Source organism: Phoca vitulina, unplaced genomic scaffold (genome assembly GCF_004348235.1).
Source record: "Phoca vitulina isolate PV1807 unplaced genomic scaffold, GSC_HSeal_1.0 scaffold98, whole genome shotgun sequence".
NCBI lineage: Eukaryota > Metazoa > Chordata > Mammalia > Carnivora > Phocidae > Phoca > Phoca vitulina.
Genome location: NW_022589801.1, coordinates 1,728,316 through 1,744,906, shown reverse-complemented (window position 1 = coordinate 1,744,906; position 16,591 = coordinate 1,728,316). Strand labels below are relative to the sequence as shown.

General features: G+C 47.9%; 1 protein-coding gene across 1 annotated transcript in view; it reads right to left on the bottom strand.

Moving 5' to 3' along the window:
* Positions 1 to 16,591, bottom strand: part of CNGA3 (cyclic nucleotide gated channel subunit alpha 3) — a 47,352-nt gene that overhangs the window by 15,348 nt on the left and 15,413 nt on the right. The window contains exons 2-4 of the mRNA XM_032397382.1: positions 12,520 to 12,641; positions 4,676 to 4,786; positions 2,253 to 2,432 (exon numbers count right to left, since the gene is read on the bottom strand). Of these exons, the coding sequence (XP_032253273.1) occupies positions 2,253 to 2,432; positions 4,676 to 4,786; positions 12,520 to 12,605 (377 nt within the window). The 5' untranslated portion in view covers positions 12,606 to 12,641. The remainder of the gene's footprint in view (positions 1 to 2,252; positions 2,433 to 4,675; positions 4,787 to 12,519; positions 12,642 to 16,591) is intronic.

The following is a 16,591-nucleotide window of genomic DNA, read 5'->3' as shown; positions in this document are numbered from 1 at the left end:
TCTTTGCATACATTCTGCTTTGCCAATGGGATTTGCCTGGAAAATCCCAAGTCTTCCTCTGTCAGGAAGCCTCCCTGATTGATCAGCCACCACCCTGCACCATCGCACGCACCTACCCACTCTGAACCCTCAGCTGAGTGACCAGGCGTCTGAGATATGGTTGGGACCTGACCCTGATGGGGTCCTAGCTCAACCCTCTGCTCATCTGGTCACATTGGGAAATGGACAAAGAGGCCAATGTTCATCTTCATTAGGCTAAGTTTTAGAGAAGATAATTTGATCACGTTAGCAAAGAAGTCTTTGCTTGCCCACCAGGAACTGAAGCAGTCTGGCTGGCTCGGTAGCAAACCTCTCTCCCCTCCTCCTCCTCTGGCTTCTCTTCTTCCTTATCTGCCATCCCTCCTTCCTTTCTGGCTCAGCAGCCAACAGCACACAGGCCTTATAGTCATGGAGCCCCCTCTCGGTCTAGGATGCCTAGCCCTGGGAACCTGGGATGGCCCTGCACACATCCCCACCAGCACCCAGGCCCTCTGTGGTCCCTTCCCAAGCCCAGAAAGCCTGAGGGTTTGTGGTCCAAGCCCAGGTGAAAACGTGAGCCCAAAAATGCCAGGCCTTTGCATCTCAGCCAGCAATTCTCATGCCTTTCCCAGCAGGGAGACTAAATGTTCCTCTCCTAGAGTGGTTGCTAGCAAGAAATTTCCTTGAACTCTCATATTTTATCTTAAATATGCTTGTATATTTTGCAATCTACTGCATAATCTACAATAAGCCTACAACACAAACATACAAACATGGAAGCAAAATGGAAGCACCCGGAAGATCCATCCTGCTTCCTCTGAAGCTGCATGACCTTCCCTCCCCAGGGGCCCTTGGATGCCTGTTTGAGCCACTCACACCTGAGCCCTTCCTTCTTCTGCTCATTTGACACAAAAACATGAAGGATTTTCTCTAGCAATTATATAAGGACCACCTGTTCTGCAACAACCATGCTTGTTTTCACCTTTACATCTTATAAATCTTGGCCTTACCTAGAGAATTCAGCCAAAAGATCTTTCTAAGCCCCTTTTCAGAAAGCAGATTCTGAGCAAGAGGCTTCCTGTTTGAGAGGCTCAGAGGTGATCAGCTTCCCCCTCCATATCTTACCTCTCTTCCTCTCTGACTGCCTAGAGGGTCTTTTTTTTTTTTAATTTTTTTTTTTTTAAGATTTTATTTATTTGCGAGAGAGAGAACAAGAGACAGACAGCATGAGAAGGAGTGAGAAGGAGGAGGGTCAGAGGGAGAAGCAGACTCCCTGCCGAGCAGGGAGCCCGATGTGGGACTCGATCCCGGGACTCCAGGATCATGACCTGAGCCGAAGGCAGTTGCTTAACCAACTGAGCCACCCAGGCGCCCTGCCTAGAGGGTCTTAAAGAGACTTCTGTTGCTCAGTGTCACTGGATTCAACCTGTGGTGGCCCAGTGGTCTCCCTGCTGACCACAGGCTGAGGAGACTTCCCAAGAACAAGAGAGGTGAGGCAGCAGCTCTGTGTGTGGGATGTGTGTATGGGGGGGGGGGTGTAAGTCAGCACCTGCAGATTTCTCTCAAATGTCTGCACCAGCCACAGCCCCCATTCAGGTGGTGGGCCATGCATGAAGATGCTCAGAGCCCTTGTTCTGCAGACCCTTCTCCTACCAAAAAGCCAACACTCTCCCCATGCCCCACCCTACCCCACCTACACTCCCCACCCCCATAGTTCCTATCCTGATCTGGGATATGGATGGCTCCTCTTGAACATTCTGACCAACCTTCAGACCTTCCTCCCAGAAGATTGTACGTAAACCTATCCATAAAATTGTGGGTACCATTTAGGTACTCCCTAGGCTTATCGGTTAAAGTCCCTGGTTTTTAGTAAGGTGGGTCACAGTGCAATCTAGGATGAGGGTCCTTTGATGGAGAGAGATGGGTGAGGCTAGCATCCCCAGATGCATTTGAGAGCACCAGTTCCAGGGGGCGCTGATGGAAACTCTGTGCAGGGTCAAAGGAGGCTGGGGACCCTGGTTAGAGGGTTTCTTCTCCTGCAGTCCTTCTTGCACTAGGGGCAGTGACTGTTACAGCATGCAGTACTCCCCCACCCCAGACACCTTCTTCAAGGCCCAGGTCACGAGGCTGATGCTCCAGGCCACTCACACAGTGGATCTAAGCTGCAGGAGCAAAGCAGTGCTTCCTGCCCCACCCCCACCTGGTGCGGGTGGCTCATCCCTTTGGTTCCTTACCTTCTCCCTTTGTCTGGTGGCTCCTGGCTGCCCACATTTGACTGGGCATTGCTTTCTCGGCTGGACACCTCCTTGAGCTCAGCTCCACGGAAACGCTCCAGGAAGGAGTCTGTTCTCTGGGCCTCATGGTGTAAGTGCCTGGTAGTCCAGGCTTGCAGTGAGATGATCAGGCGAGACATCCTGGAAGGACATGGACAGGCAGCCAGTGCAGAGAGGAAGGAGACGGAAAGCCCTCTTTTCCAGGGCTGGGGCGGAAGTAGAGATGACTGGCAGGACATGGGTCCTGGGGGCCCTGGGCTCAGGTGTGCATCTCTACTCCACTGGGGCTTTATTCCCTTCTCCTCCAGAACCTGCCATCTGGGACAGAGCTTTCTAGATAAGGGGCATTGTCTTCATTATAACTTTGTCCTTTTAACACTTGGAGTCTGCCAAAGGCGTGATCCTTCAAATGGGGCATTAGCAGCTTTTCTGCTTATCATTCCTTTTGTAGAGCTCTTTGTTATGACTGGTAAGCATAGGAATAGAAAAGAATCAAATCTGCAAATGGTGATAAAATTTAGAACAAGGTTTAAAGGAACAAGTGCCCAGATACAACTTAGATTCTTTTCCTAACCCTTGTCTTATTGTTTGTTATACACACTCTTGTTTCCTCCCCAGGCTTGTACACAAGTTCCTTGGCAAGTTGTGCTGACCCATCTCCTGGAGCCAGACCCTGCTGGGGCCGCAAGCACCTGAGACCGGTCAGCCCATGTCCCCAGAGCCCAACTTAGCTCCAGCTTTCCATGAGAAGCCTTCCCTCTGCCTCCTGCCTTCCCTGTCTCTTCCAAGGGGAATGAGAAGAGAGCCTGACCTCTGCTTCTCAGTTTCTGGTTGTCCTGACTTGGTACCTACGGTGCATGCCACTGTTCTCAATCAAGTAAGTTCTGAGCAGTCTAGAACGAGGTCATGGGCTGTCGCGTGCCTTGGCCCTAATCACACACTTGGGAACTTTGCCTAAGAGAGTAAGTTAAAGCAAGAAGACATTCCACGCACAGAGACGTTGACGGCCGCTGCTGCAGACAGACACGGAGGTGCCTGCGCAGCCCAGCCGCTCTGCCCTGGACACTCCTCCCGCCCCCACCCTCCCGCTGCCGAGGCGCTGGAAGCAAGGTCACGCTCCGCACTCCAGCTTCAGCCGACAGGCCCAGGAATGGACAAGACACCCACAGAGAGTCACTCAAGCCTCTGAACTAAAAACCACTCCAAGATGGGGTTGGGTGTTTCCACTCAAGATCGTATAGCAAAGGGCATTTTCAGCCTGTGCCTGCTGATGTGTGAACAGAGAAAGCCGGAAACAGAGGAGACATGCAGGGGAAAAAAAAAATCACAAAGATCATGACACGCCAGGAGAAAATGAGAAGGAGAGGGCAGGTGCCTCCCCCGCTCACCTCTCATGAGCCCCGTTGGCTCCCTTTCCGTGAGGTGGTCTGTCTGAGCTTGCACCAGCCTCCTGCCTCGGCCCTCCCCCAGGCCTTTCAATATGGGCTGGTGTGAAGGTGTCCTCTTCCTTGCAATCAGTGAGCCTTAAGACAGCATTTTATTAGTATGACAAAAACACTGGAAATCATGGAAATGCCCAGCTATAAGGGGCTAGTGAAACAAATATTCCTCCGCAATGAAAGATATGAAAAATAACTAGAGGAATTGATTTTTATAATAATCTTAAGCAAAAACTGTAGAACATGTGTCTATATAAAACTACAGCATTGGTTAAAAAAATAAAATGGTGGAAGGAAATAACAAGCCCTATGTTTGTTGAGCACCTGTTGTGAGTCATCACTTGGCTCTGATGCCAGCCTCACGTTGTTCGATGCGTCTCCAGATGAGATCTGGAAAGGTAAGATGACTTCTTCAAGGTGGCACCGCTCTCGAAGCCAAGTGCAGATGTCATCGGCTCAGAGCCTGGGTAATCTTTCAAATCCTTTTGCAAGGACGTGAGTTATGCACCCAAGAGGGCCTGCTAGAGGCTATCACGACAGTGTCCCTAGGGCCATCTGCGCACCACTGAGGTCCACCAGTGCTCTCCTGTGGCTGCCTGGTCTTGTTTCTCAATTCTTTTTGGAACCCTACCTGGTTGGCTTTTTTCTAAATTCTTCCAGACTTGAGCAAGTACCTCAATATCACTTTATATGAAAGCAATTCCAGATAACAGCAGTTTTTCTTAGGTTTTTCTCAGCTCAGAACACTTGACCTGAGAGGATAGTACTCAGGGATAGATTTCTGACTGCTCTTCTCCTGCCCATTTTCTTCTCCAAATCTTCAACTCCACCTCCACCTCCACCACCGTCCCCCACCCCCCGCCCCGTTTCTTCCTGAGACTCATCTACCTTCCTCCTGCCTCGGTCTCCCTCTTCCCAAGGAGAGCGCTCAGCCTGATCGGTTACCTGGTGGGGCCCTGGCTGGTGTAGGAGCTTTGCCTGGACTCCGCCAGTCCTCTGGTCTCCATGGCGATCTGCTGCAGTTCTGATGAAGTCTCCTCGCTCGGCGAGTGGACCCTAGGAAATCAAATATGCAGCAAGCTAAATTGATTTCAAGCTCATCCCCTCCTGGACACACTCAGGGATGAGCTGGCCAGATGTCCTGCTTAATGAGGAAAGCCGCCAGCACTGGTCTTCACTCTGTCAGTCCGTGCTCCAGCAGGATCCAGCAGATCCCAGCTTTTAGGATAAACATGGCCTTTCTTTTACAGCAAGCCTGACCCCGGAAGGTAGCTTGTCCAGCCACTGCCCATGGACTTAAGGGTGCAGGCCAGCAGCACATGGTCCTCATCCGAGCGCCGGGCGGGGGTGTCCCAGGGCCCACCATCGGGAACCACAGCAGCTGTTTCGGCACAGTAATCCCAGAACAAGAATTCTGGTTCAAACACCATTCTGCATACTGAAATCCTATCTGCTAAGGCCAGACTGTGGGTACGCCACAGTCACACTACCTGGGCAGGTATTTGTGTGCTCGGCCGGCAGCCTTCCCAGGAGCCCATTCGGTATTTGGTTAAGAGGGGTGTCCTGGAATATCGTATGGAATTGGCCTAGACCTCCACGTGCATTTGTACAGTGATTTCGCATGAAAATTCATTTCCACTGTGGCCTTTTGTCAAACCCTAACCTCTGTCCCCTGCAGTGGGGGGCTGGGCAAGTGACCTCGCCCATGCAATTCAGGGCGAAGAGCATGAGCGCAAATAGGACAGGTGCCCACGGCTCGATATGAGCACCAGTCACATCAGCAGAGCCTTGGTGTTTGTTGAACTGCCCAGAATAAGACCAATGTGTTTGGGTATATTTTCCTTTCGTTCCCTGTCTTTTAAAATCTCCTAGGGCTAAAAAATTTGATCAGCTTGATTAAAAGCCATCCAGGCATTGACCCCTAGGGATTTACACTTCATTCTATGAGTCTTGAAGAGCCCAGGCAGGACAAATTAATTCCATCACGTGATCTATTCCAACCTAATCAGCCTTCTTAACCAGGTGGCAACACAGTTGAGGAAGTAAGCAATAATTAATGTCAGGAAAAGGCTCTCTCTCTCTCCTCAGTGAGGGATTGGAAGGCAGAGTCCTGAATCCCAGCTGCAGATCTGCTGACTTCTGTTTCTACAACATCCCTGCCATCTCCAGCCGCAGGGCGCTCACTACCGTCCCATGGTCCACCCGGGCCATCTTCGTAGCGGGCTCTTCTGTCCCTCAGCTTCCTCAGACCAAGGCTACTTCTTTTTTTGTGCTGGAACCACACAGAGGCAGGCCTCTTCATCTTCTCCATGACCACCTTTGTGTAGATGGGACACGAAGGGACAGCTCTCACACCTGTGCCACTTCTGGTTTTGCAGGCTGGAATCCCCCAGCTCACCCAGCCACGCCTCATCAGGTTCAAGGCTCTTCCCCATCATGGTCGTGCTCCTGTGAGCAGGTTCCTGCATTCCTGCCTGGCTGGGCATGGAGACTGAGACCACTCTGTTGTTACTGGACCCCAAGCCAGAGGTCATTGTAGGTTTGTGAGTTTGTGGGCCTTTGGTGTCCCTATCACCAACTACCATCAGCCAAAACCCAAAGTCTTATAACATGGGCTGCTGTTAAGCCAGAAGGTCCTATCTTGTGCATGTACCATTGGTTTGTTGGAAGTAAGTTCTGGACTTTCCATTTATCTGAGCCACTTGATGTTTTGGGACCCTTGGTATGCAGTGGTGCCATGCTACTTTTTCCTCCCACCTCCATCTGGTTCACATGCAACACACAAACCATAGGCCATTTATTAACTGTTTACTAAATGTCAGCCATATAGATCTTATCATTTAATCCACATAACCACCGCATAAGAGAGAAAACTGAGGTTCAGAGAGATTAAATAACTTCCCCAAGATCATACGGCCAAGTGGCAAAGCCGAGATTTGAATGTCATTCCATCCCATGTCAAAACCTGCTCTCGGGCCCCTGGGTGGCTCAGTCGTTAAGCGTCTGAGGTCATGGTCCCAGGGTCCTGGGATCGAGCCCCACATCGGGCTCCCTGCTCAGCGGGAAGCCTGCTTCTCCCTCTCCTGCTCCCCCTGCTTGTGTTCCCTCTCTCGCTGTGTCTCTCTCTGTCAAATAAATAAATAAATAAAATCTTAAAAAAAAAAAAAAGCCTGCTCTCCTCCACTCTATGAAGCTGCTCTCTGTATTTTCACATATGGCACCGATTAAAGCAAAAGTTTAATAGGACATGGCTGAGGACTGAGCCCTGTGGTATGCCACTGGAGACATGGCTCTGGTCCACCTGGCTATACTATGTGGGCATGGCTCTTTATTTTCAAACCATCTAATAGAATTCTCCCTCTCTACCCCTAAAAGACCACCCATGTTTTTCATCTTTAGACTCATGGGAAACACTGCCAGAGGGCCTGCTGCAGTTTGGAAGCTCTGATCCCCTAGCCCTTCTAATAATCTGTATACTATGAGGATAGAATGTGCATTCCAAGGCACCCTGGGCAGTTCCTAGAGGAGGAAGAGTGGGATGAAAGTGAGTGAGTCCATATCTCTAGTCCCTGGATCCTAGCAGCTGGTGTGTGGTGGGGTTAGGGGTGCAGCAACCGACAGCTGGGCTGCAGCTCCGTCACAGCATGTGTGCCCGGAAGATCTGGAGGCAATCCCAAGGGTGAAGGTGTTCTGTCCCCACCAGCAGTTCCTCAGGGAGCTCTGGGCACCAAGAAGCTGGCCCAGCATTTCTGCCCAGTCTGCTTTCTGTTAATTACGTGAGGACACATCCTGAGAACAGATTTATTTGCATTAGTAGCAAAAGAATCAATGACATCAGAGCTGGTGAGTATGTGAGGAGGGCAAAACCCACCCCAGATTCCAAAGCAGGCCTCCTCCTGGCAGCCATGAGGGCTCCCATGTGGGGGCTGGGTCTGGGACACTCACTCGAAGGGCAGGGACAGAGTGGGGAGCCAGGAGGCCTGGGTTTGAATCCCTACCCTAACACCTATTAGCTAGGTGTTCTGTGGGCTGGTCACTTACCCTCCCTGAAGTTTTGTAGTCTTCAAAAAGGAACTAAAGGAAAAATTGGTGATTTTGTATTGACTTAAGTAGCGCTCAAACAGCCAAGTCCAGAAAAGGCACATTTTGCTGTGAAGAATAGGGAAAGCCTTCTAGGAAGTAAGTTCAAGGGACCCAAGCGGGCCTTTTCTTCTCCCACTTGTTTTTTTGATGCTTGAAGTTCTCTGATGTCTTCTAGCTCCCGAGTCTCTACCCTCGTTCAATGAGTGGGGGTATTTAGTCAACCCAATTAGTTATTCCTCAGAGAAACTGATTTTACCCAGCAGATGGAAGAGGAGATGGGAAGAGAGAAGAGCCAGATGTCTGAGGTGACACTTTGAGTCCCCGAGGACCCACAGGTACTGAGAAAAAGGGAGCCACTTCTGGCAATCAATGGAAGAATGGGGATCCAGAACCTCCCAGAGAAATACAGAGGCAGGAGAGATGGGGGCCCAAGCCCCGTCCTGTCGGGAGCTGGCAGAGGGGTCTGGGGCAAGAACAGCCCCGAAGCTGCCCTCCCATTTGTGGACGCCGACTGTAGGCAGCGTGATGACGGCTTTGCAGGAAGGAGCTCAGTGAAGTTGGCGATTGGCAAGAAAAAGAGCAGCCAGCACAACACAACGATGTGGCTGTTTTCGAAGGAGAAGGTAATTTTCAACTTGTGATGTTCATCTTCTAAGTTTTCTTATAAAGAGGAACTTCGTGTCTGTGAGGTAAAGGTTTCCCCTGTCCCTGGGAGGAGACAGCGGTGCTCATCAGAATGGCAACTTGTCGTCAGCTTTGCACTTTGCGGAGCACCTGATGTCTTCCTCTGGTGACTTTGGAGACGTAAGAGTAAACAAAACCTTTGAGAGCAAGGGTGGCGACGATCATACCTTGTTTTATTTTCCTCCTCTCCAGCCCCGAGGAACTTGACTGACCCACAGGCACTGCCATTGGCCACATGTGACCAGGGAACTGAAGTGAGTGCATTTTTGTCTTCGGTCCTGGGGAAGCAGGCTGAAAATGGTGTTCTTTGGTGATAATTGCTTTGGGCTCTGCTCAGAGAGCAGCGTGAAGAAGGCTTCTCTTCAGTAGGACACAAACCCCGGTGCCCTGAAGCTCGCCTAAAATAGCTACACCAAGAGATTGATCTGAGATTTGAGGTGCCCCCGGTCCTCATGGTAATAATCTGTCGCAGATTCCGAAGTCTTTCCCTACTGCATTATCTTTTTCAAATATGCCAGACTGCTCTTAAATAATCAAGTCAACTAAACAGATCTAAATAGAAAAGAAAAATTCAAGACAATTTTATTTCTGGTATTTCCAGCGTTTTGACTTTTTTGTTCAAATGAACAAAACATGTTCAAATGAAATGTTTTCATTTCACAGAGCTCCTTCCTGCAATGTTTTCATCTTTCCTTATGGTTTGTCACCAGGAAAGTGATCCCAATGATTTAAAAAAGGAGAAACAGAAACCTGGCTCTCTAATTTGGTGAAAGATTTCGGGACAGGGATGTCTCAGGGGATGGGGACGTGATATCTCCTCCTTCCTGGGGGCATTCAGCAAAGGTCACAGTGACACACAGGTTCCTACTAGCACAGTTTCTTGATATCATTGAGGACAAAGAATTATTAATATGTAAGGAAAAACCCTCACAGTTACTTCTCCCATATGCTTTCTAAAAGGATTTTAATTTTGTTTTTTATTATTTTTTAAAAGTTTATTTATTTAAGTAATCTCTACACCCAAAATGGGGCTCGAACTCATGACCCTGAGATCAAGAGTCACATGCTTACCAACTGAGCCAGCCAGGTGCCCCTAAAAGGATTTGAATTTTAAAGCAAGGATCTATGGTTTATTCAAACACCATTTCCTCCCCTAAAACAGTGATTTGAAACTTTAAAAATTTTGTGTGTACAAGCCAGAGTTCCTGTTCAAATGAATCTTATAGGAAAAACTAGTCTGTATTTAGACAGATTTTGGGCTGTGCTGGGAAGCAGAGGAGGGGCCTGGACCTGGCCTCTGGCCCAAGGCTGTTCCATCCCCCAGCCTGAACACACATGCTCAATCCTTAGTAACGCCAAGGAACCCATTCCAGAAACTTCCATCTGTTAACCCAGTCCTGCCTCCATAAGATAAAGCAAACATCTGTCTCATTATGTTTCTCTCTCTTTTTCTCTCTTTTTTGAAATCTCCATAGTGTCTCCATGGGATTCTGTATTAGTCTGTCAACAAGCTTTTACCATGGGAGTGGTTGGGCAAGGTCGCAAGTGAGGCTCAGTGAGACGAGACTAGTGGTCAGGCTGAGAAAGCATGACTTGGTCACAGGCAGGAAATGGCCAGATCCAGATGTCAGGACAGCTGGAACTATCTGAGGTCAGAGGAGAAGGCTTCCAGCCTGGGACGCCAGGGAAGGCACACAGGAGGGAGACTCATTTCCAAGACTGACAGTGAGCACTGACTGAACACTTTCTCCATAGCAGGGACGGTGCCGAGAGCGTTCACCTATTTTAACCTCACTACAGCCCTCTGAGGTCAGTACTAGTCCACTATGCAGAGGAGGAAAGTGCAGTCTGGAGCAGTTGCACAACTTTTCAGAGCTGGTCAGTTGCAGAGCCAATGTTCAAACCCAGCCAGCCTGACCCTGAGCCTGTTAGTCATCACCTGGTCAGGAGATGGCGGGTAGGAGGGAGAGTGGAGGGCTTCTTCCCATCCATGAAGATGGTAAATAGCATTGTCGAAGGGCATCAATTCAGAGCCCCTGACTTTGTGGCCGACCAACCCTCCGAGTGTGCATAAACCCAGCATGAGCCCCCAGAGTCTCTTGGAAGCCAGAGGCCCATCGCTGGGGGCCATGTGGCTTAAATTGAGCTAGCAATTTATTTTGCAAAGGGTCATCTTCCAGGAGACCCGGTGAGCTCTCTTCAACAGCCCATGTCTCAGGCTGGGCTTGTAGGCCACTGGCTGAGGCAGAGCCAGGACAAATCAGGCAGAGATGGACCCTGGTGGTGTCTGGTCAAGCAGGCATTCTGGGCAGGAGCCCCAGCCTACCAACTGGGCCTGCCTTTTCTTGAGTATCTAACTGTAAAGAGCCAGACTAAGACCCTGTTGTTCTCAGCCCCAGGGAGTCTGGAAGGTCCATGAGAGGCTCTGATGATGTCCCACTCGAGACAAAAGGGAACAGTGGGGGAAAGGTCCATTTTGCTTCAAATTCTTGATTCTAACAGCTTCTGTCCTTCTCCCATTGGGTCCAAGGTCCCAGGAGCCCAGTGTTGCCCAGGGAGCTTCACTTTACTGCTGTGCCCCATGCTTGGACCTGTTCTCCCCTCCACCCCAATCTTCTTTGAACACCCTGCCCCAAGAGGTTTATTAGCACAGATGTGAAAAAGAAGCTATTCATGCATACCAAAGTTTTAATAGCAGATATATGTCCTAAAAGTGTTCTTTTTTTTCTTTTAAATTAGGGGCAATGACTTAACCTAAAGGAATAAGTCCCCAGTGGTGGAACACTGGTATTGACAGTAAGCCAGTTAGGAGGGAGAAATTTGAGTAGAATGAGAATTTCTGATGGCCCTGAGTCATATCAAAAATTCCTGGGGCTCCAGCACCATGTTAAAATGGTTGGAGGCAATAAATATCTGTTGGAATGCTTTGAGATATTCCTCTCTTTGCCCGAAATCCCCAAAGGTGGGGTCCTAGGGCTACATAAATTTGTAGTTACAGGGACTCAATCTCTTTGGAAATTGTTGTCCATCACTCATGAGCTGAGTTAGCTAAGGAGTGGGACCAAGAATCTGGACAGAAAAAAACAAATATGCATCTGAAAGAAGAAGTGATATACACTAGTAACTGAGGATAAATGGTGGATGAGGGCCCAATATCAGGGATGTGAGCACTGAGGGACTGTCATTGCAGTTTATGGTCATTGGATAATACGCCGTTATCATGGGAGGGAGAAGTTTTCAGTGGAAATAAAGTTTCCCATGGTTCAATTCAATCAATTCATTGAGAATTTAAGAAACATAAAAATGTAAGTCCATTTGCACCAAATAGGTACACTCCCACTTCCTCACCATTGTGACAGGAGCTTGGAAAAGATGCTGCTCCATTTTGCAGTTGAAGAAAGGCATGGGAGATTAAGTGGCTTTTCCCCAGTCTACTAGTAAGCTACGAACAGGGCTAGAAGTAGAACTCAAGGCCCAGATTTCCTTATGGCTGCCTGTGTGGGGATGTCATTGATGGGGCAACTGGCTTCACTGGCAAGGCACAGCCCACTCTTTGCAGACCATGAGCACAGTATGAATCCTGACTTTCCACTGGAAGCGAGGGACAGAGCATCTGATTCGTACTACATCCCTAGAGCCCAGGACAATGGCTGGCGCATTTATTGGACTCTGTAGTCCAATAAATGTCTGATGTGTACCTGGGAAAGTATGGCAGTTTGGAGAAGCTTTTACAGTAAATTTAATTTAATTTGCTGTATTTGAATCTTCCTTTTGTTACCTTTTAGAAGTTACATAATGTTTTGAGCCTCATTTTCCACCTCTCTAAAATGAGAATAAAAACTACTTCAGTGGGTTATGAGGCTTAAGTGAGATGAAATAAGTGAAGTCAGAAGGAGCTCTGTGAATAGCCCGCACCCTCCAACCTGTGGTTGGCCACAGGCTAAGGCATTCTTTACCCCACAGTCTAGATCAGCTATGGGAACAACTCATTTTACGGGCATAAAATGGAAAGCCCATCTTACCTGCTGAGGCCGTTTTCAACGTGGTCAAGATCTCTGTCCGTGGTCCTTACCGCAGGGTGGGAGAACTGGGTGTTAATCTTGGCCATCTTCTTGCTTTGTCACGTTCAGCCCCAGGGTGGTTGCTGAAATGTGAACACAAAGCAGATCACATCAGGATGGGGAAGCAGCTGCAAACCCAGCTCATTGTAGGTAAGGGCTATTTCCCCAGGCAAGCCCTGGCAGACATATCCTCTTCCATTTCTCCCATAGTTCCAGCTACACTGTGTTTTTTTTTTTTAATAATAGGTAACTTTTATTGAGTAAATACTATGTGTCAGGCATCATTCTAAGCATTTTACAAAGATCATTTAATCCTCACAGCATCCCTATGGGGCAGATGCTATTATCCCCATTTTATAGATTAAATATATATATATAAACATATAATGTATTATTTGTTTCAGGGGTACAGGTCTGTGATTCATCAGTCTTACACAGTTCACAACGCTCACCATAGCACATACCCTCCCCAGTGTTCATCACCCAGCCACCCCATCCCTCCCACCCCCCCTCCACTCCAGCAACCCTCAGTTTGTTTCCTGAGATTAAGAGTCTCTTATAGTTTGTCTCCCTCTCGTGTTTTAGTTGGGTATCTTTGGGTTCTTCTTCCCAGACTGAAGCACAAGCAAGGTCTTTCACTCCATACCGAAGAGCTGCTCAAAGTTAAATGCTGATCCAGCCAATGAATGAATGATTGGCCAAGTTGGTATTTGATATAAGAAAGCTAAAATCGGGGCACCTGGGTGGCTCAGTCGTTAAGCGTCTGCCTTCGGCTCAGGTCATGATCCCAGGGTCCTGGGATCGAGCCCCGCATCGGGCTCCCTGCTCCACGGGAAGCCTGCTTCTCTCTCTCCCACTCCCCCTGCCTGTGTTCCCTCTCTCGCTGTCTCTCTCTCTGTCAAATAAATAAAACCTTTAAAAAAAAAAAAAAAAAGAAAGCTAAAATCCTCATGATTCTGTGGAATGATGTGATGTTCCTCTTCACTCTGGTTTTCTCATTTACTTATTTTTATCTTATAATTTTTCACATGTTTTAGTAGCTCCCCCAAATCCCATTTTAAATCAAAGCATTAAAAAAACAAACAATACTTGACATTCATAAAACCTTTACAATGTGATATTATACTCAAAACACACTGCATCTCATTTAATCCTCATAATAACCTCATCAGATATTTACAATTTTTACCCCCACTTAAAGATGACTAAATTGAGATTCAGAGATGTTAAGCATCTTGTTCAAGCAAAGAAACAGGTAAAACCTGTTGATGGCACAATCCTGGTGCTAGAAATCAGACCATGAATACTCTACCTTCAGCAAACATTGGAAGGTGCCCCTATGACTGATGAGAAAAGAAAGTTGATGTGAGCACAGGGCTGGTGTGATGAACACAAAGATTGGCCCTGAGGACAGTTTCTCTTAAACAGACAAACACAGGCTCTCTCGAGCAGTCACATGGCTTGAGTATGTCAGATGTCAGTAGAGACCACTCTAGAGAAAGATGGTGATTTCTAGAAATAGTCCAGTGACTCACTCCAAGACTAAATTAATTCCATATCCAAAGGAAGGAGAGTGCAAGGAGCCTAGAATACTGCACCAAAGCCTGGATGTAGTTCCTGCTCACCACGGCCAACCCACTGTGAGTTTACTCAGGGGCAGTTGTTTGCTCATAGGTTTTGGTTCATCTCTGATGTTTGATAATTTAAGTCTATGGTTTAAATTTTATACTTTTCTCAATAGATCAAAAACTGTTTTGATCTTAAAAACTTTACTTATTTATGTAACAGTGAGTTTCTGGCTGATCACAGGAGCTAAAAGAAATATAAGATAAAGACAGTTTTCAAGGATCTTATAGTCTAGTAGGGCAGATGATGGATACCAGAGGGTCCTGCAGGCCATGCTAAGGAGCTTGGGCTTTACCCTGAGCCCAGGAGGGATGTGGTCCAATGTGTAAAGGCCATTCTGGCTGCATTGAGGAGGACATATTCAGGGAACATGAGTTGGTGTGAGGTGAGCAGCTAAATGCTGCAGTATCTCAAGAGAGAGAGGATAGTTGCCTGAACTAGGTTTGTGGTAATGAATCAGATAAATTAAAAAACTACTAAATGGATATAATCACTTGGACATGGTAATTAATCAGGTATAAATTATAGGGTGATGAGGAGGGCAGTACTGAGCATGATGCATGACTGCTGGTCTGGGGCATTGATGGTTCTGCACACTGAGGCAGGGAACTAGGGGAAGAAGCAGGTTTGAGAAAGAGAATGCTTCCAGTTTGAGATGGCTATGGAAACCTTAGAGCCAAAATAGGAAATAAATGTCTTCCATTAAAGGCAATAAGCCCAATTTGAAATCATTCACCCAGTGCTTTTTTATTAAGCACTTACTATGTGTGAGACAATATGCAAAGAGCTAGGGTTTTACAGAGAAGGATATGCATCTCTGTCCTCAGGGAGCTTACAGTCCAGTGGGATCTAGAGCAAGTCTTAAAAAAGCTTTAGGACTCTGCAGAAAATCTATCAAATTATTCTTTTTTAATAATTGCTCTTTCCAGGAAAGTTGCACCAGAGAAAGGTCATTGCCTCCAGCCTGGGTCCCTTCCTTCAGCCCCCCTCAGCTGCACAAACCCTGGCCTTAGATCCTATTGTATGGAGGCAGTACTTCTGGGCCCTCACAGACCTGCCAGCTATGGAGGGTTACTGTATGCCAGAAACAGGGTAGGTGTTCATGTAATACTGCTCCTTTAACCCTCAAATAGCCTCCCCTTTCCTGCCCTTTTACAAGTGAAGAAGCTGAAGAGGTATGTAATTTCTGTAATGTTGCTTAGAGCCTAAGCCAGGATTGACAAAGTTCTGTCTGACTCCAGGACCTGATAGTGTAAAGTTAGTGGGTGGCAAAGAATGGGCATTGCCTTCTGGCCTGAGCAGGAGGGGTCCCTGCCTGGACCCCAGGCTTTAAAGGACTCTACTCTGACTCTCTTCCAGCCACAGAATATGAGGCCAAGCGGACTGGCCTCCTGCTCTAGATTATGCTCTGGGTGCCCAAGACTCCCAAATTCTGTGCTCAGGAGGCTCTGGACTGGTTCTACGGCCTGCCTGGGTCTCTTACCAGGTCTATTTTCCTGAGAAGGGCATCAGTGTGCACTCCCCTAGAGCTCTAGGTGGCCAAGGAGCAGCTGTTTGGAGGGAGGGGTGAATAGAGCTCAGAGCTGTGGGGTGTCCACACGTGTGTGTGAAAGACCCCTTGTGACCTGAGGTAGACCTGGACTGAACAGAGAAGGAGGCAGGCATGGATGGGGAACCAGAGATCAAATCTTCCCATGCCACCATATGCTGAGGCTGAACTCAAAGGGGCCTGAGAAGTCTCTATTTGAATCTGGCCTTCCAGTCATTGCAAAAGTGATTTGTCAATGTAAGAGGATAGGGCATGTTTGATTCAACAGTGTACTAGCTTGGTCTCTGTCACAGTCATCTCCAGCTCTCTACCTTACATCCTTCCTGCCCATCTTTCAGTCCAGTTATTGCTATGACAACCAGTTAGTTGCCTGTGCGGTGACCCAGTTGCAGCACCTTGCCTCAGCTACACTGTGGACTGCTCCCCTTCCTTCCTGGGGGCTTCCCTGCTTCCCCCAGAGAACACATGCTAGGATGCTTATGCCATTCTGACACATGTACAAAACTAGAAGGGCTAGAGAGGTAACTCCCCCTTGGGCAACTTTGACTTCCAGAACTCAGGAATCAGCAGTAAATGTTCCCATCTTCTATTCCTCAGGAGGGTAATTCAATGGTACTCTACATGGCTCTTTGGAGAAGCCCTAAAAGGATCAAGCCAGTTGCCCAGAGTGGTGATCAGTTTGATAATATACACTTGGGGTGGCTTTCCCTTCTTGCCTTGTTTTCTCTTCTAAGACCCATGTCTCTTCCTTGGAATCACTCCCCAAATAAACTGCCTGCCTGCATGCTTTTGTCCAAAGTTCCAGGTTTGGGATTTTTTTTTTTTTTTTTTTTTTTTTTTTTTTTTTTTTTTTTTTTT